The sequence below is a fragment of the Maylandia zebra genome, linkage group LG7, assembly GCF_041146795.1.
Source record: "Maylandia zebra isolate NMK-2024a linkage group LG7, Mzebra_GT3a, whole genome shotgun sequence".
Classification (NCBI taxonomy): Eukaryota; Metazoa; Chordata; class Actinopteri; order Cichliformes; family Cichlidae; genus Maylandia; species Maylandia zebra.
This window is the reverse complement of record NC_135173.1, coordinates 945,291-972,604: the sequence shown is the minus strand read 5'-3', so window position 1 is coordinate 972,604 and position 27,314 is coordinate 945,291. Positions and strand designations below refer to the sequence as shown.

Sequence of the window (27,314 nt, the reverse complement as noted above, 5' to 3'; positions counted from 1 at the left end):
TAACAATCGAGTTTAACATCCAGGCATCCATGAAAACGGAATTTATGACATTTAACGGAGTTAGAAGTTAGCAGGGAGTTAGCTCGCTAGCTTCTATCTAAATACAATATAGCATGTCCTGACTGCGGGGTTTTGGAAACAAATTAAAACGTATAGCTCTAATTAGACTAATTAGTTTTGATAAAATGAAAGATAAATATTCATTAGAAACACAGGATTTTTATAGATATCTACAGATGAGGCATTTTGTCAATAAAAAGCTAAAAGCTAAGGCTGGATTAAGTAAACAGCTGCTAGACGTATTTAAAAGGGCAGTTCAAATAAAAATAGAGGTATTATAGGTGACCTCTATAAAGGATTAACAAATATGAAATTACACTCAACCTTATATAGCAAAGCAAATTGGGAAATGGAGGGAGGAATAAAGGAGGAAGAATGGACAACAATATGGGCATATCAATGGAAATGTAGCAGCTCACAGAGCTGGAGGGAATTTGGGTGGAAAAGCCTGATAAGATATTTTATTACACCTCACCAAAAATCTCACTATGAAGGTAAGCCTCCCACTTGCTGGAGAAATTGTGGAAATACAAATGCAAATCACTATCATATTTTCTGGGACTGTCATGTTATTAAAACTTGTTGGAAGGGAATACATGCAGCAATACAAGAGACATTTGGAAGATATTTACCTTTGGAAAGTAAAACTATGTTTTTGGACTTATGCCAGAAGGATGGACAAAGAACAATAAATACTTGTTTAATATTTTACTGGCAGCAGGCAAAAAAGCCATCACAAAAAAATGGCTTTCTTCAGAGAGCCCAACTATGAACATGTGGATGAACATCACAATGGGCATTTACAGAATGGAGAAAATGACAGCAGATGTGAACTACAAGAGGGACCTGTTTGTATCACGATGGAAGAAATGGATGGACTACATTAAAAAACGCAGGCCAGTTTTTGCTTTTGCTTTAGATTTTGACTTTGTTAACTACTAGAAGACTAGACGAAATATTAGTTACATTAATGGAAACAAAAACACACTCCCTACATTTATTTATTTATTTTTCTTTCCTTTTTCCTTATGTATTTTTTATTTATTTATTGTTTCCTGTTTTGCTTCTTTTTCTTTTCTTTTCTTTCTCTTCTTCTTCTTTCATTCTTATTTTAGTTGTTTAAATATAGGGAAAAAAATATATATATGTACTGAAAAATTGCTGAAGTTGATGGTATTGTATAGTGATTCCAAAATGTCAATTAAATAAAAATTAAAAAAAACCATACAGCTCTGCTATCACTTCCAACATAAATGAAGACAGAAAACTAAACAGCAGTGACGTTTGTAGGGTTACTGAAGTTGGGCTAGCTGCTATTTAATGATGTGCTACATGACCGCTAGCGACACAGCTATGTTAGCATAATATAAACAAGCTAACTTTTTTCCACTCGATAAAAGTTAACGTGAGTGTTCTCGGTGGTCAGGAACAAATGTAATCGCATGGCAGGATGCTGTAAAAGGACCAAACTTCAGCCAGGAGAACACCCCCCCCTCTGTCCCCTTCTGGCTGCCTCTGCCTCAATTTTATCCCACAACTTAGACATTCACATTACTCACACTCTCATTACACATACATATAGGATCTTGGGGGTGGGCACGATACACGGAATCCAAAGTACCATCAGGGTGTACACCCCACCCCTGGCGTCGTTGCCCACCTCTCAAGGTTAAATACACGTAGACATTGAGGGCTAGCAGGAGGGACCATGCGCTTACCTGCTGCTCTCTGGCAGGTAGCTCCAAGCCCTCCTGGGTTTTAAATTCACCTTAGAACACACATGCATCAACACTACAATGAGCGGGTGGAGGGAGGTTTGGAGTCTTCTCCCACCCCCATTCTCTGCGACCTGCTGGAGTGGGGGGGCTAGGAGGAGGAGTTGGCCGTCCGACTGCGGTCTGGAGTGTGGGGCCTCCCTGCTGCTGCGGAGTCGGGGCGGTCTGCCTCCCCCCACCGCAGGGAAAAGGGTAACACCACCTGGGTCTGGGTGCAGTTCCCCCTCCAGGGGCAAGGGTACCTAGACCCGGGGCTTAGAGTACGCTTGGGGAGTGTGATCGTGTGTACAGCGTCTCTTTATGTCTGTCTCCACGTTGGTTGAGTGTGGAGTAAGTGCATATGAGAGCATGAGGGTGGGAATGGATGTTTGTATCTGTGTGTGCCTGTATGTCTGTGTCTATATGTCAGGTTGGGTATCAGACGCCACCTCTCTGGGGACATCTTAGGCCCTCCAAGGTTTGGAGGCCTATCTCCCCCTACCACCACTTCCCCTGCCAGTGGCGGACTCCCTCAGACATCGGTGCGTTGGTGGTTCTTTGTGTCCGGGGATGGGCGTCCGGGTACACACCGGCTCACTCCTTGGCGGCCGCTTATCGGGGCCTGGAGCCTGGGGCTCGCTCGGGCCACTTCGGAGGTGGGGTGCCCCCGGCCTCTCGGCCTGGGGCTCGGTCACTCAGGCACGGCTGGCTGCTGGCGGAGCTCACGGGCGCGTCACTGCAACCCCCCTGGCTTCTGCTCCGCGGCTGCTGAGTGAGCCCTCATCTGGGACTCTCCTCAGCTCTTTCTGGGACAGTGGCGCGGCTGCCCCTCTGTTGGTCTTCCTTGGTCTCTTGTGTTCTGGGGGCCTCTGGATGTCTGGAGTTTTGATCTCCTCCATACCTGCTTCATGCCCTGGAGGACGGGGCTGTGGCCCCCCCACACTCTCTAGCAGATCATTACATGAAGGAACCTTTTAAAAACAAGCGCGTCCATGCTCACAGGTGTACACACGGGTGATCACACCCACAAACTACGCCCATATTCCCATATATCATTGTGATGTTGTTTATTCTATTACTCTTGTTCTCTTCTGCTTGTTTTCTTTTTTCTTTCTCAGCAGGTGACCCAGGTGATCGATATATGCATTTTTTTTCTTTTTTTTTTTTCTGCCCGTTCTGTTGGTTTTTGTCTTTTGCCCTTCTCCCCCGTCCCTCTTCTCAGCTGTTTCTCTTTCCCCCAGTCAAGTCTGTCCTGTATTCAGTAAGTGAAAATAAAATAAACAATAAAAGGTGAATCAAATGGACCATTACGGCAAGGCTGGGATGGTCAATTTGGTAAAGTAAATCCGTTGGGCATCTTTCTTTGCCTTTAGACAATAATTCTGATGCAAAAGAGCCAAACGGGACAGGCCAAAAAAAAAAAGGAGAACAACTGAGATAATCCATCCACAATACGAGGTTAGTCATTCATATACTGCTGCATGGGCTGGGCTGTAGTTACATCCTAAGGTTTTAAAAACTGAGCTTAAATAAATGATTAGTGGTAATAAAAGCTGAGGGAGGTCAACAGTGATCACTGACTGTTTTAGGAGCTTTTTGAGATCAAATAGAAGAAAATACAAAACATTAAACATGTTAACAACACAAAAGCCATATTAAACGCAGACTACTTTAGACCCGGAAGTAGGATTCATCACTTAACGACCGGATAGCTGGACTGGCCATAGGCGCTAGTGATGGGATTTCCGGCTCTTTTTAGAGAACCGGCTCTTTCTGAATGAGTTGAAGTTATGAACTGTTTCTGAGAGACAAATAACACCAGGATCCTTTTCTATGTAGCTGACAGCTGGTAACTGTGCAGGGGCGGATCTAGCAAAGTTTTTGCCAGGGGGGCAGGTAGGGCATTAACAGGAAAAGGGGGCACAAAGACATACTTTTCTTTCTTATTCTCATTTAAAACGTTTCACTTTTATTAAATAATTATCTGAATCTTGCAACCAAAGTTTTTATCTGACATACAATGTATATAAATCATACATATACCAACAAGACAGTGTACATCACTGTCACAACAGCGTCCGTTTTCATTCAAAGGCTTTATGGCTTTTCCTATAATACCTGGTGGGCCGGTCTCTAGTCAAAATGCCCGGGCCCATTTTTTGTCCCAGTCCAGCCCTGGTCAAAGTAACAGGTAACAATTTAGAAACACCAGCTGACCTAACACCACAAATTTAAACTTAATAGCATTTTAATATATTTGCAAAAGATGCTCACTGCAAATGTATTCTAGTTAAACTGTTGCACCGACACAAATGGTCTACTATATCAGCAATCATATCAATAGTCCAATGAATCACAACAGAAAAGTTTTGACCTCTGAACTTTGGCTTCATAGAGACCCACTGTTGGGCTTCTAAATTTGTGATATATGATACTCTGGCCTCAGCACTTCATCCAGTCCCCTACCACCCCCTGTTGGTGGACAACATTATAGCTTCAACTTCTCCAATGTTTCTATACCACAGAATTATAAACATTCTTAATAAATCAATCAATAAATAAATGGAAACAAAACTTAGGTTTTGGTAGATTTGTCACACTTAAATGTCAATAAAATTCTAATAATAGCCAAAGAAAACCGAATGAACTACAAAATGCTTTTAAAAAAATATGATTTGAGTGAAACAGCAAAGAAACAAGGTCAGTGACGTCTGTCAGTCTCCAAAGAGCTAACGGTGCGTTCACACCGAACGCGATAGACGCGACCAGAGTGTCAGGTTTACATGTAAAGTCAATGGAGAAGCGTAATGAAGCGCGACTGGGGTTCCCACGAAAACGTGGTGGTCGCGTGTCCTAGTAGCGCAACTGACGCGTTTAACGCGCGAATAAAAATACACACGTCAGTTTGTGTGGTGCATTTTGTGCATTCGCGCATATCGTGTCAACCGCTCGAGTTGGAAAAATCTGAACTCCAGCGTGAAGTCGCGCCGCGACAACCAATCAGGAGCCTGGTGACGTGGCTCTGACCTAGGTCAAAGGGGCAGGTCCAGCCAAAGCCCTTCATTCTTCATTCAATATGTGCCGCACCCACAGCTATGTAATTGTAGCATCAGATGTACCGCAGCACTGATAACTTTTTACTCGCCCCTTGTGATCACCTGGCCATCCTGGTGTCCCTGAAGAGGCCACACCAGTCTCCAACGGAGCATTTCCTCCTCAGCCTTGTTCCTGCTCTGGAGAGCATGCCGCCTCAGATACGAGTATTAGTGAAATTTCAAATTTAGAAATTAGTTTTTGAAAACAGCTAAGCTGTGTTAAATTTGGAAACATTGGACCCGAGCGATCAGTAGTTTTCTGATGAGGCAGCAGCTCTGCAGGGCAGAAACAATGTTCGTAGTTTTCTCCTCCTTCTCCCTGAAGCTCTAACACTTTAAGCTGGGTCCTTTTTATTCCTGTCTCTCTGTAAATACTTATATTTGATATATTTATGTTTAATGTGTTTCTGTTTGAGAATTTTAATATTATTTCAAATAAAAATTTTTAATGACTAATGTCTCAGTTCAACTACACAGCAAATATTGGCACACAGCTTGAAACATGTAGAATTTATCTCATGTTATACTAATGAAAAAATATACTGCTATATAGGAACATAGTGAAGACCAATTATTTAAAGAATAAAGAGAGGTTAGTTTATTTTGGAGTCAACCTCCATTTATTAAGAATATTTAAAAACAGGCAGGAACGCTCTTCAGAGGTTTGTGGGTGGCTCAGAGCCGTTGTGGGGAAGTTGCTGGGACTTCAAACGGGCTTCTTTTGGCTGCCAAGACGCTGCCCCCTCCACCGAGAAGTGGGCCCTGAACCTCTCCCTCACCAGGACGGCCTCTCTGGAGGAGTTGTTGGCTGCTACACGACCCAGGCCTGTTTTGAAAAATTAACCTGTGATAAGACAGCATATCAAGATATATTATCATATAACTAAAGATGAACTGTTCACAGTTTTATCTAGCTCTCAGTTTTAAGAAAGGCTGGTGACCCCTGCTATAGAGTCTGACAGCTGCAGGGATTATATACAAATATTCAACTGAATCTATACCAGAATTAAACCAGGTCTAAATAAAAAAAGGACTTTATAAGATAGACCTGAGTATCACTAGCAATCAGAGGTGGAAAGAGTACTCACTCAAGTACAAGTACTGTTACACTGGTTAAGTTGTACTCAATTACAAGTAAAAGTACTGGTGTTAAAAAAATACTTGAGTAAAAGTACAAAGTACTCTTCTCAAAAACTACTCAGAGTATTAATTACTTTTTAACAGACTGATGTTTTATTCTGTCGTCAATAGCAGGCATTCGACTCGATTCACCAGTATAAATATTTATGTTCAAAGCACATTTCTCAGATGAACAAGGTATAGAAAGGTAACTTGTTTTGTAAATAAATGTAGATGTAAAAGAAGGAATTTTGTTTGTTAAAACAATGACAAAAATGTTTCTGAACATGCGTAGAACCATTTAAACTTTTCCCCATACACTGAACAACAGGCAGGTAAGTGTCTTAAACTCTTAGCGTTTCTGTCACACTTTACTTTCTGAACCTTTTGTTCAGTTTCAGCAAGAGCTGGTTTTCTAAATTAACAGAGGCAATCCGACTTCGTTTGGCTGTGAAGAGTAAACCAGCACAGCTAAAAAGTCGTTCACACGCAGCAGAAGCAGGCAGAGCTGTGTTCAGTTTAAGAGAGAGGCTTTTGATGGCTGAGGAGTGCAGCAGCTCCATGGTGTCTGTGGCACAAGCAAGATAACCATCAAGCTCAGCTGCACTTTGGTCTGGAGAAGAATTCATCTTCATCAGATGACTCTCTTTGCTGATCCTCACTCTCATGCTCCGTCGTTTCAAGATGTTGTCTGATGTATGTCAAGGCTGTAATTGCAAGTAGATAACACAATTTTGTTATTTAAATTTCAGTGATTATTCCTGAACACAAATTTAAAATCGGCAAATTCTCAAAAAGGATTGTTTAGTATTCAGGACAGACCATCAATAACTTACAACGTATTAGGTGAAATACTCACTTAAGCATGTGTTCAAATGTAAGATTACACAAAAATGGGATCACATGAATCCTTACCAGCCTCTGTTACATCTGCTCTGTCAGTCCAGGAAGTCTTGAACTTGGGTAAGAGGACTGCAGCTGCAGCCAACTCTGGATCCTCCATCATCGCTCCAAAACGCTTTTGAAGGCCATTTTGCAATGCTGTGATGAGTGGCACGCATGTCGTGCTTGATGTCTCCAGCCTGCTAAGTTTGGACAGTAGTTGTTGGATTACTGGCAGGAGCCATCCCATAAAGGAAGTGGACTCAGACTGAAGGATGTTTGCAGCTTTCACCAGTGGCTTCATGGTGGTACAGTACTCCCTTAGGAATGCAACTTCTGCAGGACTCAACCTGTAAGACACAACAACAAAACCCACCATGACTATAATAGGGATCTTCTGATTTAATATTAAGAGTCTGCTCACGTTTTTAACCATCCATTAAGGAAAATTCACAAAATTTGCAACCATATTGGTAGGTGTCCAATTTTACTCACATTTTCACCTTGAACTCACAAATGCTCCTGATGGCATCTTCCTCCTTCTCATCAATGATGCGTATTATCCTTTCAATGGCAAGGTAGGTTGAATTCCACCGTGTTGCATTGGGACGAATGATCTGTAGCTCACACTTGTCCTCTACCACTTCATTAGCCAAATGAGACCGGCCAGTTTTGTTCCAAATGGCCTGGCATTTTGCAAAGGTTGCACGGGAGAGCCTCTTGTAGGTGTCACTCATGCTCTCTGCTAGGGCAGCGTCAGATGTTGCCACAAGGTTTAGCAGGTGACATGCACATCGCTGATGAGGCGGGAGTTGATACTCCAAACCAGAGTCTTCATCAAGAATTGCACTTGCCTCATGGTAGTCAATATGGTCAGTCAGGTCAAGAGTTTCTGGGTCTGCTTCATCTTCAGCTTCATCTGCATCATTTTGTGCCCCAAACATGTGGAAGGCCTTGACAAAGTTGGATCCACTATCAGTTGTGGTTCTTACAACTTTGCCTCTAATCTTGTATTGGCGATGGATATCATCAAGCGCACCAGCAAGCAAGTCAAATGTGTGAGACCCTCTCAATCTTTTGCATGCTGATGCTGCAGACTCTTCCTCTATCCAATGGCATGTGACTCCAAGGTAACTTTTCTGATGAGCTGACCAACAATCAGTAGTGGTAGCAACAAATTTGACTTTATCGAATGCTGCAACCAAAGTCATCTTCATGTGATCAGCAGCTTCACAGATTCTGGCACGGACAGCGGGTCTGGAGATGACTTGAGGTTGTAATGTGGTTGAAAGATGGCTGTTCTACCACTGCAAATGGCTGTAGACCCTCACATATGAAATTGATGACAAGCTGTCAACAGTTACTTGTGGAACATGTTTGTTTGCAGCTCTCAACATCAGGTCTGGTAACTTGGCTTGCGTATTTGCTGAGAGCTTGTTTGGTGTGGCTGTGGTCTTTCGCTGATGAGATGTTGATGCCACAGTGATATTGTACTGCTCAATCTTCGATGGATGTTTCCTCTGTAGAGATAAATATTATCATACGTCAGGTTCATACATTACTTCATAACCTCACTGTGATTAAAAATAAAGGAAAACACATTTTTAAAACATCATTCAACTAGAGTCGGGGTGGGCAACTCCAGGCCTCAAGGGCCGGTGTCCCTGCAGGTTTTAGATGTGTCCGTGATCCAACACAGCTGATTCAAATGGCTAAATCACCTCCTCAACATGTCTTGTAGTCTTCAGAGGCCTGGTAATGAACTAATCATTTGATTCAGGTGTGTTGAGCCAGGGTGAGATCTAAAACCTGCAGGACACCGGCCCTGTGGATTCTTTCTTTATAACTTCAGGTCATTCAGGTAAACTAGTTATGTTATGTGCAACGCTGTCATGTGCCACTCTGGTTTTATGTTTCAAATTCATGTAAGACATCCAGAGTACTCTGATGACATTGACAAGGACATCTCCAGTTTACATGGGAAACTATTATTTCGTGTTCTTGAGATTACTTATTTACATCACTTTTCACAAAACGTACATACAGGTCTGATTCAAAACTGCATTTCTATTTTTTTAATGCATGTTGAAAGGGCAAAAATATTCCTGAGATACTGTTAACATTATTAAATTTGAAGGTTATTATACAGTGGTATTACTTTAAACTGAGTAAGACGGTATTTTGATAAAAGTTAAGGTCTCCGTTTGTTTCAGAAAAAGCATACTGTCATTTATTTGCTTTTTTTATTTATTTATATGCCCTCCGCGGACCATCTCTGCACTGCGATGGTGATTAGTGGCTCCCTGCACACTAAGGGCTGCACACACAGGGACAAGACGCACTCGGTTACGATCGGATCTTCCCTGGGCAGGGGGAGGTGATGAACTGTATGCCACTTTTTCATTGGCATACATTAAGTACAATGTTTTATTGCCTACGGTGGGGCAGGTCACATACTGGGTGAAGGTGGGCAGTGTGGAGTCCAGCGAGACATGATTAAAGTCCCCTGATATTAGAAGAAGAGCTCTCGGAGATTGCGTTTGCAGTCTGCGGACCACAGAGAGTCACAGGCTGCCTCCACGGATGCTAACGGCTAATAGCTCAATGTCTCTGCTGCAGAGTTGTTCTTTTCACAGCGATGTGCCCAGGGATACCACAACAAACACTGCCAGTCCCCCTCCTTTCCTCTCACCGCTGTCTCTCGTCTTGTCTGCCCGCAGCTGGAAGCCGGGCAGCCTACTCACAGAGGGAGTACCGGGCAGTGCCGGGATACTGCCACTGTGACCGGGTTAGCGTCATTAGCTCCTCAATCATATCAGGGAGCGATCTCACATTTACAGTGATTACAGGAAGGAGAGATGGTGTGTAAGGTGTCCTTCTCGGGAGACATCACCCCCGTCTCTTCCCTCACCGGGGTTGTCGGGTCTGTCTGCCGGTAGCGCAGCTGCAGGGCGCAGCACTAACGGCTGATCCCTAACGTAAACAAAGGAGCCATGCGCTGAGTGTCCAAATACGGGTGAAAAAAGAGGAGACAAAAGAAGAGAAGAGTCAACATAACTAGCACAAAGCGGTAATGCATGATGGCAGAATCTGATTGCTAAGACATAAGTTAAAGGTTAAGAGAAGTAAAGAGGAAAATAAGAAAGAAGCTCAGAAATGAGCAGAGCTGCCATAACAGGTAACACAGTTAAGGTTTCAGAAAAAGCATTCTGTCGTTTGTTTGCTCGATCATGCTTTAAACACATCAAAATGCATAGTGGGATTATAATACAAGTGAATACTGTGACAAGCACTGGTATTGAATAGGCAATCACTTAGCAGCAAGGTGAATCGGTGATGCATTAGTGTGGTCTGCACTTCCTCTTCTTTGATTGGGTGAAATGAGTTGAAAGTAATTGGATGAGGCAACCATGGGGAGTGCTCTGCATAATTTCAATAAAACGCCGTTTTTATGCATCTTTGAACGGTGTTTTCTGCCGAGTGACGTAAAAAGCGGCGTTCAAAGATAGACGAAAACACAGTTTTTTCCGCCACTTGGATGGTGCATTCAAGGCGCCATGTGAGTGGCGGAAAAAACGGAGTTCTGTCTGGACAAACGCTGGGTTTTTTGCGTTTTAAATAATTAAACTGCGTTTTTTACGCCATTTCTTAACCAAACGGGTTAGAAAAGGGGCGATATTTGGCACTAATGGCTTGCCATACCTGATGGACCCAGGTACGGCGAGGACGTCCTTTACGCCGCTGATCTGCTCTCCACAGTAAATAGAGAAGGGAGACTCTCTCTTCAAACGCTAGATTGACAGCTGCCATCTTGCAAACATACCGTCTGGCACTACTTCCTCCCACATTTCTGCTTCACGCGTGATCAATTCGCGTTGGATGTGCGTCAAGGTGCGAATGTGCACACGACCAGCTAGGGGCGTCTGGCGCGTTTTGGTTGTGTCTATCGTGTTCGGTGTGAATGCACCGTAAGAAACAATTTCAAAGGCTTTGGGACTCCACTGGTACCAAATGCACAAACCTTTGAACAGTTTGAACAGTTGCTATTTGAAACAGCCCGTTCTCCCCCTGTACTGTGCACAATACTATACAGGGCCCCAAAATACAGTACGGACTTTATAAAGGAATTTCTGACTGAAGTCACGATAAAATGTGACTCCTTTCTTATTGTCACGGATTTTAATATTCATGTGAGCTGTCCAGAAAAGCCCATGGTTAAAGACTTTTTCAATCTTACTGATTCTTTTAATTTAGTTTGATGTGTGTCTGCACCCACACAAAGGTGTGGCCACACTCTCGATCTGGTTTTAGCGCACACATTGCCTGTTTTTAATCTGAAAGTCTCTGACCCTGTTTTCTGTCCCTGTTGTTAAATTCTTTCACAGCACCACGGTTCTCCACCTACTATAATCAATTCTCCATTCCTGAGACACTCAAACGTAGAGGAACTCAGTTCTAGGTTTCATACCACTTGTCAGACTGCCTTGGATATTGTTGCCCTTCTAAAAATCAGGCATGTTAAGACAAAGCTTGAACCCCGGTTGAACGATGAAACCCGCGCTGCGAGGCGTGAATGTCGTAGGGCTGAGCGGAGATGGAAAAAAGATAACTTACAGGTCTCTTTGCAAAATGAGAGCGCTGGGCCTTATATAAGTTCACAGTAAAAGAAGCAAAGCGGAAATACTTCGCTAACATTATTTTGATAAATTATCGGAAACCACATATATTGTTTAAGTCAATTGAGACCATTTTAATCACTTTTCAGTTTTGAGCCTTCACATGAAATGTGTGAAAAGTTTCTGCACTTCTTTATAAACAAGGTAGCTTCGGCTAGGGCGCAGATTATTTTGCCCACATCTGACGCCTCTGATCCTCCAATTTGCTCGGCTGTCTTTCAACAGTTTGAGTCGGTTACTCTTGCTCAGCTACAGGAGGTGGTGGATCATCTAAAGCCTGTAGGCTCGCCCTACGATGCCACCCCTCCCCGTTTTCTGAAAGAAGTGGTTTTCTACCACAGGTTCAACTGTTTTAACCATTTTAAATAGCAGCCTTACCTCAGGTGTGGTTCCAAAGAATTTCAAAGATACAATTGTGCAACCACTTCTTAAGAAACCTGGGCTAGATACAAATCCGGTTTTGAAAACTTTAGACCAATATCTAAGCTGCCCTTTTTATCTAAAGTCTTGGAAAAAGTAGCATATAACCAATTGATCCTGTACTTGAATGCACAAAATGTTCAGGAGATTTTCCAGTCCGGTTTTAAAGCAATGCATAGCACTGAATCATCACTCTTAAGAACTTTTAATGATATATTTTTATCATGTGATTCTGGTGAAAGTGTCATTCGTATTTTACACGATTTAACTGCTGCATTTGACACTGTAGACCATGAAATTTTAATCTCGTGTTTGGAGCAGTGTCGGTATAACAGGTGTGGCTCTGAAATGGTTCAGGTCTTACTTAACAGATCGATCCTTGTCAGTTCGCCTAGGAAAGTGCTCCGCTGTCTCATGGAGTACCACAGGGTTCCATTCTGGGCCCTATCCTGCTTTCGCTTTATTTACTTCCCTTGGGCTCAGTTTTTAGGAGACACAGAATATATTTTCACTGGTATGCAGATGACTGCCAGATTTATGTTCCAGAAAAGCCAGATCGGGTCGGTTGTAACCAATGTTCCCTCTAATGTTTCACGTGTCTGAGTGAACACACAAACTCTCTGAGCGTCCCTTGGACCACTGTGAGCGACAGTAGACGTGTGCACTGTGGTCACGCCAGCATCCAATCCATCCAAGTTACATGTTTATTAAAATAATCAAATTACAGCATTTATGTTAGACTACTTTTAATTAACTGCTTCAGCCCACTTACAATGAAAATTAAAAATAAAATCTTGTTCATGACCTGTAGTATGTTAACACTATTGGAAGTAAAAATAACTTGAACTCCAATTGTTGCAACTTTCATACATAAATAAAGCCGCGGCCGGCTGAGTTGGTTGTGTCCCTGTGACGCGCCTCCAATAATCCATAATGAGTCGTACTTGTACTTTGCACATTTATTTTAGGAACAAAACAAAAACAAGCGTTTGCGCTTTCAATCAATTTACAAATAGCGCATGGATTACAAGGTGTGCCAAAAAATGACGGTCAACAGAAAAGTTTGCCCACAAACCACTCACCCAACACACCTGCCGCGAACACCGAGATCAGGTACAGTGGGGCAAAAAAGTATTTAGTCAGCCACCGATTGTGCAAGTTCCCCCACCTAAAATGATGACAGAGGTCAGTAATTTGCACCAGAGGTACACTTCAACTGTGAGAGACAGAATGTGAAAAAAAAATCCATGAATCCACATGGTAGGATTTGTAAAGAATTTATTGGTAAATCAGGGTGGAAAATAAGTATTTGGTCAATAACAAAAATACAACTCAATACTTTGTAACATAACCTTTGTTGGCAATAACAGAGGTCAAACGTTTACTATAGGTCTTTACCAGGTTTGCACACACAGTAGCTGGTATTTTGGCCCATTCCTCCATGCAGATCTTCTCGAGAGCAGTGATGTTTTGGGGCTGTCGCCGAGCAACACGGACTTTCAACTCCCGCCACAGATTTTCTATGGGGTTGAGGTCTGGAGACTGGCTAGGCCACTCCAGGACTTTCAAATGCTTCTTACGGAGCCACTCCTTTGTTGCCCGGGCGGTGTGTTTTGGATCATTGTCATGTTGGAAGACCCAGCCTCGTTTCATCTTCAAAGTTCTCACTGATGGAAGGAGGTTTTGGCTCAAAATCTCACGATACATGGCCCCATTCATTCTGTCCTTAACACGGATCAGTCGTCCTGTCCCCTTGGCAGAAAAACAGCCCCATAGCATGATGTTTCCACCCCCATGCTTCACAGTACGTATGGTGTTCTTGGGATGCAACTCAGTATTCTTCTTCCTCCAAACACGACGAGTTGAGTTTATACCAAAAAGTTCTACTTTGGTTTCATCTGACCACATGACATTCTCCCAATCCTCTGCTGTATCATCCATGTGCTCTGTGGCAAACTTCAGACGGGCCTGGACATGCACTGGCTTCAGCAGCGGAACACGTCTGGCACTGCGGGATTTGATTCCCTGCCGTTGTAGTGTGTTACTGATGGTGACCTTTGTTACTTTGGTCCCAGCTCTCTGCAGGTCATTCACCAGGTCCCCCCGTGTGGTTCTGGGATCTTTGCTCACCGTTCTCATGATCAGTTTGACCCCACGGGATGAGATCTTGCGTGGAGCCCCAGATCGAGGGAGATTATCAGTGGTCTTGTATGTCTTCCATTTTCTGATGATTGCTCCCACAGTTGATTTTTTCACACCAAGCTGCTTGCCTATTGTAGATTCACTCTTCCCAGTCTGGTGCAGGTCTACAATACTTTTCCTGGTGTCCTTCGAAAGCTCTTTGGTCTTGGCCATGGCGGAGTTTGGAGTCTGACTGTTTGAGGCTGTGGACAGGTGTCTTTTATACAGATGATGAGTTCAAACAGGTGCCATTCATACAGGTAACGAGTGGGGGATAGAAAAGCTTCTTACAGAAGACGTTACAGGTCTGTGAGAGCCAGAGATTTTCCTTGTTTGAGGTGACCAAATACTTATTTTCCACCCTGATTTACCAATAAATTCTTTACAAATCCTACCATGTGAATTCATGGATTTTTTTTTTCACATTCTGTCTCTCACAGTTGAAGTGTACCTCTGGTGCAAATTACTGACCTCTGTCATCATTTTAAGTGGGGGAACTTGCACAATCAGTGGCTGACTAAATACTTTTTTGCCCCACTGTAAATAGACTGTGACCACACCCACATGCTATCTCCTGAGATGCAGGTAAAGCTATACACCTGTGCCACCATAACAAATAAACAAAACATAAACATTGACTTTGGCTCTTACACCAATTTTGAAAACAAAACTTTCTTTTTTTATTTGTTATACAGGGAGTGCAGAATTATTAGGCAAATGAGTATTTTGTCCACATCATCCTCTTCATGCATGTTGTCTTACTCCAAGCTGTATAGGCTCGAAAGCCTACTACCAATTAAGCATATTAGGTGATGTGCATCTCTGTAATGAGAAGGGGTGTGGTCTAATGACATCAACACCCTATATCAGGTGTGCATAATTATTAGGCAACGTCCTTTCCTTTGGCAAAATGGGTCAAAAGAAGGACTTGACAGGCTCAGAAAAGTCAAAAATAGTGAGATATCTTGCAGAGGGATGCAGCAGTCTCAAAATTGCAAAGCTTCTGAAGCGTGATCATCGAACAATCAAGCGTTTCATTCAAAATAGTCAACAGGGTCGCAAGAAGCGTGTGGAAAAACCAAGGAGCAAAATAACTGCCCATGAACTGAGAAAAGTCAAGCGTGCAGCTGCCAAGATGCCACTTGCCACCAGTTTGGCCATATTTCAGAGCTGCAACATCACTGGAGTGCCCAAAAGCACAAGGTGTGCAATACTCAGAGACATGGCCAAGGTAAGAAAGGCTGAAAGACGACCACCACTGAACAAGACACACAAGCTGAAACGTCAAGACTGGGCCAAGAAATATCTCAAGACTGGTTTTTCTAAGGTTTTATGGACTGATGAAATGAGAGTGAGTCTTGATGGGCCAGATGGATGGGCCCGTGGCTGGATTGGTAAAGGGCAGAGAGCTCCAGTCCCACTCAGACGCCAGCAAGGTGGAGGTGGAGTACTGGTTTGGGCTGGTATCATCAAAGATGAGCTTGTGGGGCCTTTTCGGGTTGAGGATGGAGTCAAGCTCAACTCCCAGTCCTACTGCCAGTTTCTGGAAGACACCTTCAAGCAGTGGTACAGGAAGAAGTCTGCATCCTTCAAGAAAAACATGATTTTCATGCAGGACAATGCTCCATCACACGCGTCCAAGTACTCCACAGCGTGGCTGGCAAGAAAGGGTATAAAAGAAGAAAAACTAATGACATGGCCTCCTTGTTCACCTGATCTGAACCCCATTGAGAACCTGTGGTCCATCATCAAATGTGAGATTTACAAGGAGGGAAAACAGTACACCTCTCTGAACAGTGTCTGGGAGGCTGTGGTTGCTGCTGCACGCAATGTTGATGGTGAACAGATCAAAACACTGACAGAATCCATGGATGGCAGGCTTTTGAGTGTCCTTGCAAAGAAAGGTGGCTATATTGGTCGCTGATTTGTTTTTGTTTTGTTTTGGAATGTCAGAAACGTATATTTGTGAATGTGGAGATGTTATATTGGTTTCACTGGTAAAAATAAATCATTGAAATGGGTATATATTTGTTTTTTGTTAAGTTGCCTAATAATTATGCACAGTAATAGTCACCTGCACACACAGATATCCCCCTAAAATAGCTCAAACTAAAAACAAACTAAAAACTACTTCCAAAAACATTCAGCTTTGATATTAATGAGTTTTTTGGGTTCATTGAGAACATGGTTGTTGTTCAATAATAACATTATTCCTCAAAAATATAACTTGCCTAATAATTCTGCACTCCCTATAAAGCTCTGACTTGTATTATGAGTCTGAGTCTGTGGTCTGGGAGAGAGTCTGTAACTCGGTCTGCAGAATACAGTAAATAATGACCAATGTTGGGCAATTAATTATATAGTTACTTCTTCAAAAAAGTAACGTTGTTGTTTGTTATACAAACAACAAAGTTTTTGCAGCTGTTTACCTAAAAATGCAGCCAAGGCGTTTTTTAAACAAACATTTCAAACTATTTACAGAACAATCAGCTGTTCTGCATCAAATCTGATGCCACACAAATTATTTGTGCCGCTCCAAAAATAATTTGTGTCCACTATGAGATGAAGGAGAACAACACCTGATACCTGCAGGCCTGACAGCAGGAGATGTATCACTGCTGTAACACCTGTAACACTCAGCAGTCGCCTCATTGTTCTGACACACAACAAAACTATTGACTACACTACACACTAACTACACACTAACTACACACTAACTACACACTAACTACACAAGATTTGCGCTAAACGTCACAAATCTCTCACATCTCAAACACGCCGTCACTCCTAAAACTTCCCCCTCCCTAAACAACTAAATGCCATGTTGCCATATCACGTTTTGATTGATCCACATAGTACATTTGTTCACAGGCTTTCGAGCGTTTTCCTTATAAAACGCTGTTTTTACCGTTTCTTCCTGTAGTAAATATAAACAACGACAGTATTCAGGAAGAAAACCAAACATTGCAGATATTTTATCATAACTCTGGTTTTACGCGGCCGATCAACACAATTTAAAAACTGGTATAAAGTCCACACTTTGTCCGTCAGTTGTTCCGTCTGTCCTGCTCACATCTCCAATGGTTGTACATGCTGTCATTAACGTGGCTTCACTCGCCGCTTTGCTCGCTAAAACACCGGTGTCGGCACATAAGGACGCTGTCATAGCCTTTCAACCATGTGGATTAGCTGCGTATATATGAATGTGAATCGCATGATTGGCTGGACTGTGGGATAAGGTAAGATAAGAGAGAGAGATAAGATAGAACTTTATTAATCCCTCGGGTGGGTTCCTCTGGGAAATTCGACTTCCAAAAAAAGCACAGCAACGACCGAAGTTAGTTACAGAACTGTTATATATATATATATATATATATATATATATATATATATATATATATATATATATATATATATATATATATATATATATATAGACACACACATACATATAAATACAGAGACAAATATAAATAAAATATACAAAGGGGATAAATAGAATAAATAGGAATAAAAAATAAAAATACAAGTGAATTGCACATTTCAAGTATTGAGTCTATTGCACTGTTGACTATTTACAAAAAGTATTGCACAAGGTATTGTACAGTGAGGTGAAGAGGCACTACAGCTTAGTTGTTCCCCCCTCCTTTGTCCTCCTGTTTCCCCTCCCTCTCCCCTCCAGAGAGGAGTTAAACAGTCTGATGGCGTGTGGGACAAAGGAGTTTTTAAGTCTGTTAGTTCTTGTCTTTGGGAGAAGCAACCTGTCACTGAACAGACTCTTCTGGTTGTTTATGGCCGTGTGCAGAGGATGCCCAGCATTGTCCATAATGTCCAGCAGTTTCTTTAATGTCCTTTTCTCTGCCACTGTCACCAGAGTGTCCAGCTTCATGCCGACCACAGAGCCAGCCCTCCTGATCAGTTTCTCCAGCCTGGATGAGTCCTTCTTTGCTGTGCTGCTCCCCCAGCACACCACAGCATAGGTGGCATCGTTCTGATCCCATACGGGAGCAGCCAGTCACTGACTAACACTGCAGAACAGAATTGTTAAAGTTTTAATGTTAATTTCAATTCAGGTTAGATTTTTTTTCTGTGCGCAGAGACCGTGCCAGAAGTGCGCAATTGCGCACGCACGCAGCTTAGAGGGACCATTGGTGGTGAGGTCTAGTTTCTTTCATCTGAGGCAGCTGACCAAAATTAAGCACTTTCTTGCATGACAGCAATTTGAAACAGTAATCCATGCCTTTGTAACCGTTCGGCTGGATTACTGTAATTCTCTTTATTTTGAGGTGAGTCGATCTCCTGCTTGTCGACTGCAGCTAGCTCAGAATGCTGCTGCACGTCTTTTAACTGGCACTCGTAGATGCGAGCATATCACCCAGTTTTATATTCACTTCATTGGCTGCCCGTGCATTTATTAAGCTGCTTTTATTTGTTTTTAAATGTTTGTCTAATGCTGCCCCTCTGTACCTCTCTCAGCTTCTTCATCCATACATACCTTCCCGGTCCCTCAGGTCGGCAGACCAGCTCCTCCTGAGCGTGCCCAGGACTAATCGTGAGCTCAGAGGGGATCGGGCGTTTGCTGTGCAACACTGTGGCAGCATCAAAACTGTGGAATGAGTTGCCTTTACATGTTAGACAGGACCTTCCTTATCTGTTTTTAAATCACGTCTTAAAACATATTTATTTACTTTGGCTTTCAGCAGCAGGACTTGTTGATGTCTCTTCATATGTTTCTTATTAATCATATTATTTTTCAATTTTAAGATATTCTATATGTAATGTAAACTGCTTTCTCTTTGTTTATATTTGTAGTACGTTGGCCAACATTGTTGGATGTAAAGTTCATTATAAATAAAGATGCTATGCTATTCTAAGCAAATATGATATTGAAAATGTGATAAATAAAAATGAATAAAAATAAGACTGCAAGTTTTTTACAGCTGCAAAGTTCACGGGCAGCAGCCTTTTGTGTGTCTCCGTGTGTGCTGCATGAAAAGTTACAAGAAATACATTTTTCAATTATCACAAAATTAACTTTGACACAAGGGGATAAAAAAAAGCAAGGGCTCGTCCTTGACAGTTGACAGATGACTTGACAGTTCATGTGCAGTCACTTACTATACTTGCTTTGATAGCGTTTGTCTTCAAACATCTCATTTTGAGTACAGCTTTTTACAGGAGTTCAGTTCACAGGCAGCAGACTCTTTTGTGTCTTTGTCCATTTGAAAAGTTGCAAGAAAGTCATGTTTCTATTCTCAAATAATCCATTTTAACTGAATTGATTAAAACTTAGGGCTCGTCCGGGATTTGAACCCGGGACCTCTCGCACCCTAAGCGAGAATCATACCCCTAGACCAACGAGCCACAGGACACAATAGCTCACATCTGGACTTCTGACATATACTTGTGTGTGAATCCTGCAAAGTTGTGATGTGGCATTTGGTCCTCACTGCTTCATCCAGTACAACACCACCCTCTGCTGGTGGAAAACGTTATAAGTCTTCATCTCGTTAACAGACGCCCCCACTATATGCTGTAGCATTTTTATGGTATCTATGTACCTTTTTCACTAGAGATGTGTAAAAACAGCATTTATTTCTTCAGTTGCACAAACGTAATTATACAAAAAACATTAAAAAGTTTTTAAGGGACAGGAATACACCCCTGTGGATTCCTGCCTCATCCCCGTGGTCTGCCAGGATGGCGCGCCGCTCCTCCGTGACCCCTGTCCTCCACAATCTGAGGCCGCTGTGTCGGACTCCCTGTAAATGACTTTTCAGAATTTCTAGCTGGGATTATACCCAACTACGATCATGTTCTTATTGTGGGAGATTTTAATATCCAATTCTCATGTTTGTTTTTAAATGTTTAAACGGTCTTGCCCCAATTTACCTCTCTGAGCTTCTTCATCCTTACTCACCCCCAGGTCTCTCAAGTCAGCTGACAAGCTGCTCCTGGAGGTACCCAGGTCCAAGAGGAAGCTCGGAGGGGGCGGGGCCTTCTCTGCCCCAGCACATTAGAGAGGCCCCCTCACTGTCCACTTTTAAAACACGTCTTAAAACCCATTTTTACTCCTTGGCTTATGACACAGTCTGACCCTGATTTTATTGTTTTAATCTAATGCCATGATTTTTATTGTTTTAAATGCAATTCTAATTATCATTTTATTCAATTTTATTATTGTTTTTGCTATTTGTGCCAATTTTATTACTTTAAATGTTATTTTAATTGTCATCTTATTTTTTAAAAATATTTCTCTATTTTATATATATATATTTTTTTTAACTTGTTTAATGTATCATGTTTGGCATGTCAAGTGTACAGCACTTTGTGTTCAGCTTGGGGCTGATCTGAAAGTGCTATATAAATAAATTGCTTGCTTGCTATTTAAACAAAACACTTATTTACCGAGTAAAGAGAAATTTCTTGATGCATTCTGATTAACGCACTGTCACAAGACAAGCTGTCAGTTTGATAGTACGGTAATTCTTGACTTGACAGTTCATGTGCAGTCACTTACTATACTTGCTTTGATAGCGTTTGTCTTCAAACATCTCATTTTGAGTACAGCTTTTTACAGGAGTTCAGTTCACAGGCAGCAGACTCTTTTGTGTCTTTGTCCATTTGAAAAGTTGCAAGAAAGTCATGTTTCTATTCTCAAATAATCCATTTTAACTGAATTGATTAAAACTTAGGGCTCGTCCGGGATTTGAACCCGGGACCTCTCGCACCCTAAGCGAGAATCATACCCCTAGACCAACGAGCCACAGAAAGCAGCAGCTCACATCTGGACTTCTGACATATACTTGTGTGCAAAGTTGTGGTATTTTGTCCTCACTGCTTCATCCAGTGCAGCACCGCCCTCTGGTGGTGAAAAATTTGATATCTTCAACTTGAACTTTTAAACGTTCTTTTTTTTTTTTTTTTTTTTTTTCTTTCTTTTTTTTTGTGTGTCCCGTTTGGATCTTTAGCATCAGAATTGTTGTCTTAAGGCCAAGAAAGATGCCAAGCGGATTTATTTTACCAAGTGGATCATCATGGTCTTGCCATATTGGCCCATTGGATTGACCTTTATTATAATTATGAATTTATTTTATTTTCAGTTGCTACAAACGGGACAGACATGACTGGGGGATAGGACAGGGAGAAAGAATGAAAGAAAGAGAGGGAGAGAAAGAAAACCAAAGGGGAGAAGAGACGGGGAGAAGGGGGGGAAGAAAGAAAGAAAAACAGAAGAGAAAGCAAACAACAAAGAGCAACATAATAAAAAAAACAGCACCATCACAATAAACTAGCTAGCAGTAGATATCAGTAGATACTAAATAATAAACGATATTGTGCAGCACGCAAGATAGACAGCGTACAATGTGCTTTGAGGCAGCAGCCAAGAAAGCTGTAGTCCGCGTCTGTGAATACCCGTGTGTACACCTGTGTGCATACCTGTGTGGATCAGCATGCTTGCATTCCAAAGGTTTCCCCATGTAATGATCTGCTAGAGGGTGTGGGGGGGCCACAGCCCCATCCTCCAGGGTATGAAGCAGGTATGGAGGAGATCAAAACTCCAGACATCCAGAGGCCCCCAGAACACAAGAGACCAAGGAAGACCAACAGAGCCACGCCACTGTCCCAGTAAGAGCTGAGGAGAGTCCCAGATGAGGGCTCACTCAGCAGCCGCGGAGCAGAAGCCAGGGGGGGTTGCAGTGACGCGCCCGTGAGCTCCGCCGGCAGCCAGCCGTGCCTGAGTGACCGAGCCCCAGGCCGAGAGGCCGGGGGCACCCCACCTCCAAAGTGGCCCGAGCGAGCCCCAGGCTCCAGGCCCCGATAAGCGGCCGCCAAGGAGTGAGCCGGTGTGTACCCGGACGCCCATCCCCGGACACAAAGAACCACCACCGACACCTGAGGGAGTCCGCCACTGGCAGGGGAAGTGGTGGTGGGTGGAGATAGGCCTCCAAACCTTGGAGGGCCTGAGATGTCCCAGAGAGGTGGCGCCTGACACCCAACCTGACATATAGACACAGACATACAGGCACACACAGATACAAACATCCATTCCCACCCTCATGCTCTCATATGCACTCACTCCACACTCAACCAACGTGGAGACAGACATAAAGAGACGCTGTACACACGATCACACTCCCCAAGCGTACTCTACAAACCGGGTCTAGGTACCCTTGCCCCTGGAGGGGGGAACTGCACCCAGACCCAGGTGGTGTTACCCTTTTCCCTGCGGTGGGGGGAGGCAGACCGCCCCGACTCCGCAGCAGCAGGGAGGCCCCACACTCCAGACCGCAGATGAACGGCCAACTCCTCCTAGCCCCCCCGCTCCAGCAGGTCGCAGAGAATGGGGGTGAGAGAAGACTCCAAACTTTTAAACGTTCTTAACAAAAGAAGTCAAAGACTTTATCTTTGATGTGCATGGTATCCATTATTGCAGATCATATATTATATATCCTGTAGTGTTTGTTTTTCACAATAGTACACGTGGAAGTATTAGTAAAACTGACTATGATGTTAACAAAAGGTAGAAAGAATAAACAGGAAGTGGTCAACGTTCCTGCAAGACCATGGTGCTACATATTACATATAGCAGACAATCAAAACAGGACCACATGTGCAATGTGCAAAAAATGCAAAAAATGCATAAACAAAAATGGTGCAGCACCGGACAGAACAGAACGAGACAGACACAAGACAGTGCAGGAACAAGAGTACAATAGAAATTTGCAAAAGACTTTGTATTGTGCAAAAAGTCACATGTTGTATGAAGGTTTGTGTGTGAGAGAGAAAGAAGAGTGAAGAGGTGATGTCATGTTCTCGGCTTTTTAGGAAACAAACATTTGTTCCACATGACTTTTCCGGTAATTTGTGCCCCACCAGTGAGGCATGCCACACACTTTGAGAATTGCTGCCCTATAGCCCAACAAGCAAAATGAAACCTTTATGGTGCTGTGACATGAGAATCTATTCCAACATAATCTTCTGCTGGTAAAGTTTTTCTTTATTGTTTTTTAATTTCTTAAGACATTGGAGACCTACATAAAGAACGATTCAATAAGTCGCTGAGTGGATTTCCCACTGTATAGACTATGTGCACCTTAGCATATGCTACTTCCGGTGGGGAAACTCCTGTAGGGCTTCGTTTCCAGTGTGATATTCTTGTTTACGGTCGGGTTTTCCAAAAAAAAGGTCAACCAAATAGACGAATCAAGTGGCGATTTACATTTCTCAAGATGTCTTGGGCATTTACCGAATATGTCTGTAGATGATGTTCATCGACTTATCGATATTTTTCCCTCGCACCTCAGAGCAAAAGAGAGAAAGGGTTGAAATTTCTCAGTATTTGTATATAGAGTTCCCTTGTCTTGATGCATGCTCAGTCATCCAGGTAAGTAAATCTCCAAAGGTTGATTCTGTTCATCTGGACGTAGCGTTTTGTGGGAGAAACGTTTCATCCCTCATCCAAGTGACGTCTTCAGTCTCAGCTGACTGCAGGTTTCAATCTTATAAACAGTACATTTGCATAATGACTGGTCAGTTCCTTAATCTTAATTATGCAAATTCTCATGACCATTGATCAACAACCACGCCCAAAACCCACTGATCAAAGACCACTGATCAATGGCCATGAGTACCTACCCTGGAACACCACCAAGTCATTGGTTCAGATATGTGGATGACACCTGGGTGAAAATCAAATCTCAGGACGTTCCACATTTCACGGATCACATTAACTCATCAAATTCACCAGGAAGGATATGAACAGTGGCAGGTTAGCCTTCTTAGACTGTGAGATTTCCATCAGTAATGGGGGACATCTAAAAGCTGACGTGTACCGTAAACCTGCACATACGGATCAGTATTTAAGGTTTGACTCTCATCATCCACTGGAGCACAAACTGGGCGTCATCAGGACGCTACAACACAGAGCGAACACCATCCCCACTGACACAGCAGCCAGGGAAGCAGAAGAACATCAAGAAGGCCCTGAGTAAATGTGGTTATCCCCACAAAGCTGGGAAGGCTCCTAAAGAAAGCTCCAGCCGATCCAGGAGAGAAGAACAACCGCTGCCTAAGTGAAAACCTGTAGTGATCCCGTACGTGTCAGGAGTATCGGAGCAGCTGAGACGCATTTTTTCTAAACATCAGGTCTCTGTGGCTTTTAAACCCCAAAACACGCTGCGGCAAAAACTGGTCCAGCCCAAGGATCGGGTCCCCGACACAAACAGAGTAACATGGTGTACACTGTTAAATGCAGGAGGATTGGCAGGATTCATACATCGGGGAAACCAAACAACCTCAGTATTAATCATCAGTATTAATTTTAATTTCAATTCAGGTTAGATTTTTTTTGTGGGCAACGCAGATTTTCTGTGCGCAGAGACCGTGCCAGCAGTGCGCAATTGCGCACGTGGCAGCTTAGGGAACATTGGTGGTGAGTGTTCCCAGACTACAGCCAGATCAACTATGCTATGTGATAGTCAGTAGATGGGTTCCAAATTGAAGATCATATGCAAGTTTTGGAGACTGTTTATTACTAATCACTGTGTAACTGCTGTAAATTCACAGTAACTGCCATCTCCTTACAAATGTTTTTTGGATTAACCACACTTATACAGACTGTATAGAACTACCACCTCTAAAATGTTCGTTTGCAGAGAAAAGAGACAGGCAGACTATGCTTACAGGATGTGATGTGACAACACTAATGAAATATTGATGTGTCATATTTGTTCAAGACGTTTTTCTTATGGGCAAAAATATTAAAATCATAATGAACAGGGGTGGTGATTCCTATGACTTTGTGTATATAATTTGGAATTTTTTACAAATGTGGGCCAAAAATAGACACATGATATCATTTCATTCATTTCAAAGGTTTATTTGCATGACGCACAAACAGACACAATTGAAAGGTACAAATGTGTTGTGCCTGAAACGAATTCAAACGTGGTGCAGATGTGTGTCACAGGTTGATCTGGCTGTAGGCTGTGGCACTTGGCCAGAGGTGGCGCTGGTTGACTCGACTCCATGTTAGTGCACAAAGTAAACTGCTCGCTTTAGTTGTGAAGCAAAAACGCTGAAATCGGAGAAATAAAACGTGCGAGGGAACGACTCGTTTACTCTTTCTGTCCTGTGAACAACATCGGCGTGGTGTTAATTGTTTGCTGTTTTCGCCATCGCGTCGTGCATGAGACAATCACCAGGTAAACTCGCGACAGTTTTAAACATTTTGTTGTTCAACAGCATCAAGACTGACGGAGTGTGTTTGAGATAACCTCACAAGTGTCACAGATGACACATTTGGCGTTTTTTTGCTGGTTTGTCGGTAGCAGCTCCTGAAACGCAAGTCTGCCGCACACCTGTTCGACCAAATCCAGTTAATCCAAGAGCGTCTGGAACACCGGAAATGTACAACCCTACAGCCGGTCTTAAAACAGGAAGTTAGCATTTTGTCGTGCACAGGGGCTGTATCCCAATTCGGGGTCTGCAGCCTTAAAGGCCGCACTTTAAGGCCGATTACGTCGAAGCGACAAAGGCTGTCCCAATTCGAAGGCTGCTCGAAATGCGGCCCTCAAATGCATCCTTCATTTCCCTGAATTTTAAGGACGTGGCGGTGTAGACTTCGTGGCCCAACATATCCCAGAATGCATAGCGCGGCGGTGGGTGTGGATTAGTGATGTTCGATTTGTGAACGAATCGTTCAATACTCAAGAATCACTTTACTGACTCGTGAATCATGATTCACAAGCCCAACTGACTCACTGACTCAACCCTGTTGCTGTTAGCAAACTAATTCCATTAGTAGAAATATATCTAGCTTATAATTAAAATTGTGGGGGGGGGGGGGGGGGGGGAAACAACAGCCAGTTTCGTAACAAAAGCATTTCCGCTCTGAACTGGAAGAAAAAACCCTGAGTAGAAGCTCACATCAAGAAAATAGCTCTTCGGTTCAGAGTAGCATCGCGCTGCTAACATGCTAACAACACATTTGAGCTACTCACCCCCTCCCTTCCTGTGCTGAATCGTAAGCATAAGCGAATCACTCAGGACTCGCTCACCCCCTCCCTCCTGTGCTGAATCGTAAGCGTAAGCGAATCACTCAGGACTCACTAACCCCCTCCCTCCTGTGCTGAATCATAGAACGAGCGAATCACTCAGGACTCGCTCACCCCCTCCCTCCTGTGCTGAATCATAGAGCGAGCGAACGAATCACTCACTCACCCCCTCCCTCCTGGCTCACAGCTCCTTCTTCTTCTTCTTGGTTGGCAACCAATGTTAAGGCGCATTACCGCCCCCTGGCTGAACGCACAGTGGACATTTAGATGAGAAAATATATATTTGACACACTTAAGGAAAATACTAATAAAATACAAATAAACAAAATAAATGTTTATTACGGAAACATGCATTCTGGGATACGTTGGGCCACGAAGTCTACACTGCCACAGCCTTAAAATTCAGGGAAATGAAGGATGCATTTCAGGGCCGCATTTCAAGCAGCTGTCACTACCCGATCCGTACCAGAAACCCGATCGGTACCCCGCATGCGCAAATCTTACGTCACTTCCTCTCTTTGCCAACATTGCGACATTCAATATATTTGAATGATACGGTTAGCCCCCAGTTAGCTCCTAGCATTTCTCAACAGCCCTGCCTCCTTTTCGACTGCCCGGGACATTTAAACAATGGATAATCCGTATACAAAGAAATTCATGCTTTTCTCCTCAACAGAGAGCATCCCCCGATTGAGCAACAGCGCCGTAAAATAAGAAGAATGGCGCCTAATTACAGAGTTAATAATGCAGACTTCGTAATATCTCACGTGTAGATTCATCAGCCAGATGAAGTGTTAACTGACAATTGACATCATCATCACTATTCCAGCAATCCTCTCCTCACAGACGAGCATAAACACACTCGACTATCGCTAAATCAGATTTAACACACGTTTGTAATGACGCTAATTCAGTTTATAATAGGGTTTATTCGCTCGGTCAGCAGGTGGCGGTATCCTCGTACACTGGGGAGTAAACTGCCATTAAACGAACAGAAGAAGAAGAAAACATTTGCACATGCGCGGTACGGATCGGGTAGACCCGATTTGTACGGTCAGACTTTACACA

The 27,314-nt window shown here is 43.0% G+C and overlaps 1 protein-coding gene and 2 non-coding genes across 3 annotated transcripts; all 3 read right to left on the bottom strand.

The window, feature by feature from the left end:
* Nucleotides 1-6,068: 6,068 nt before the first annotated feature.
* LOC143419616 (uncharacterized) lies at nt 6,069-26,255 on the bottom strand. Its single transcript, XM_076887025.1, has 4 exons — nt 26,193-26,255; nt 7,406-8,430; nt 6,944-7,260; nt 6,069-6,735 (listed from the first exon to the last, which is right to left on the bottom strand). The coding sequence occupies exons 2-4, from the start codon at nt 8,125-8,127 to the stop codon at nt 6,626-6,628; spliced, it is 1,149 nt and encodes a 382-aa protein (XP_076743140.1). The 5' UTR covers nt 8,128-8,430; nt 26,193-26,255; the 3' UTR covers nt 6,069-6,625.
* trnap-agg (transfer RNA proline (anticodon AGG)) lies at nt 19,480-19,551 on the bottom strand. The gene has a single exon. It is a non-coding gene; the product is annotated as a tRNA-Pro (tRNA).
* Nucleotides 20,882-20,953, bottom strand: trnap-agg (transfer RNA proline (anticodon AGG)). The gene has a single exon. It is a non-coding gene; the product is annotated as a tRNA-Pro (tRNA).
* Nucleotides 26,256-27,314: the final 1,059 nt, after the last annotated feature.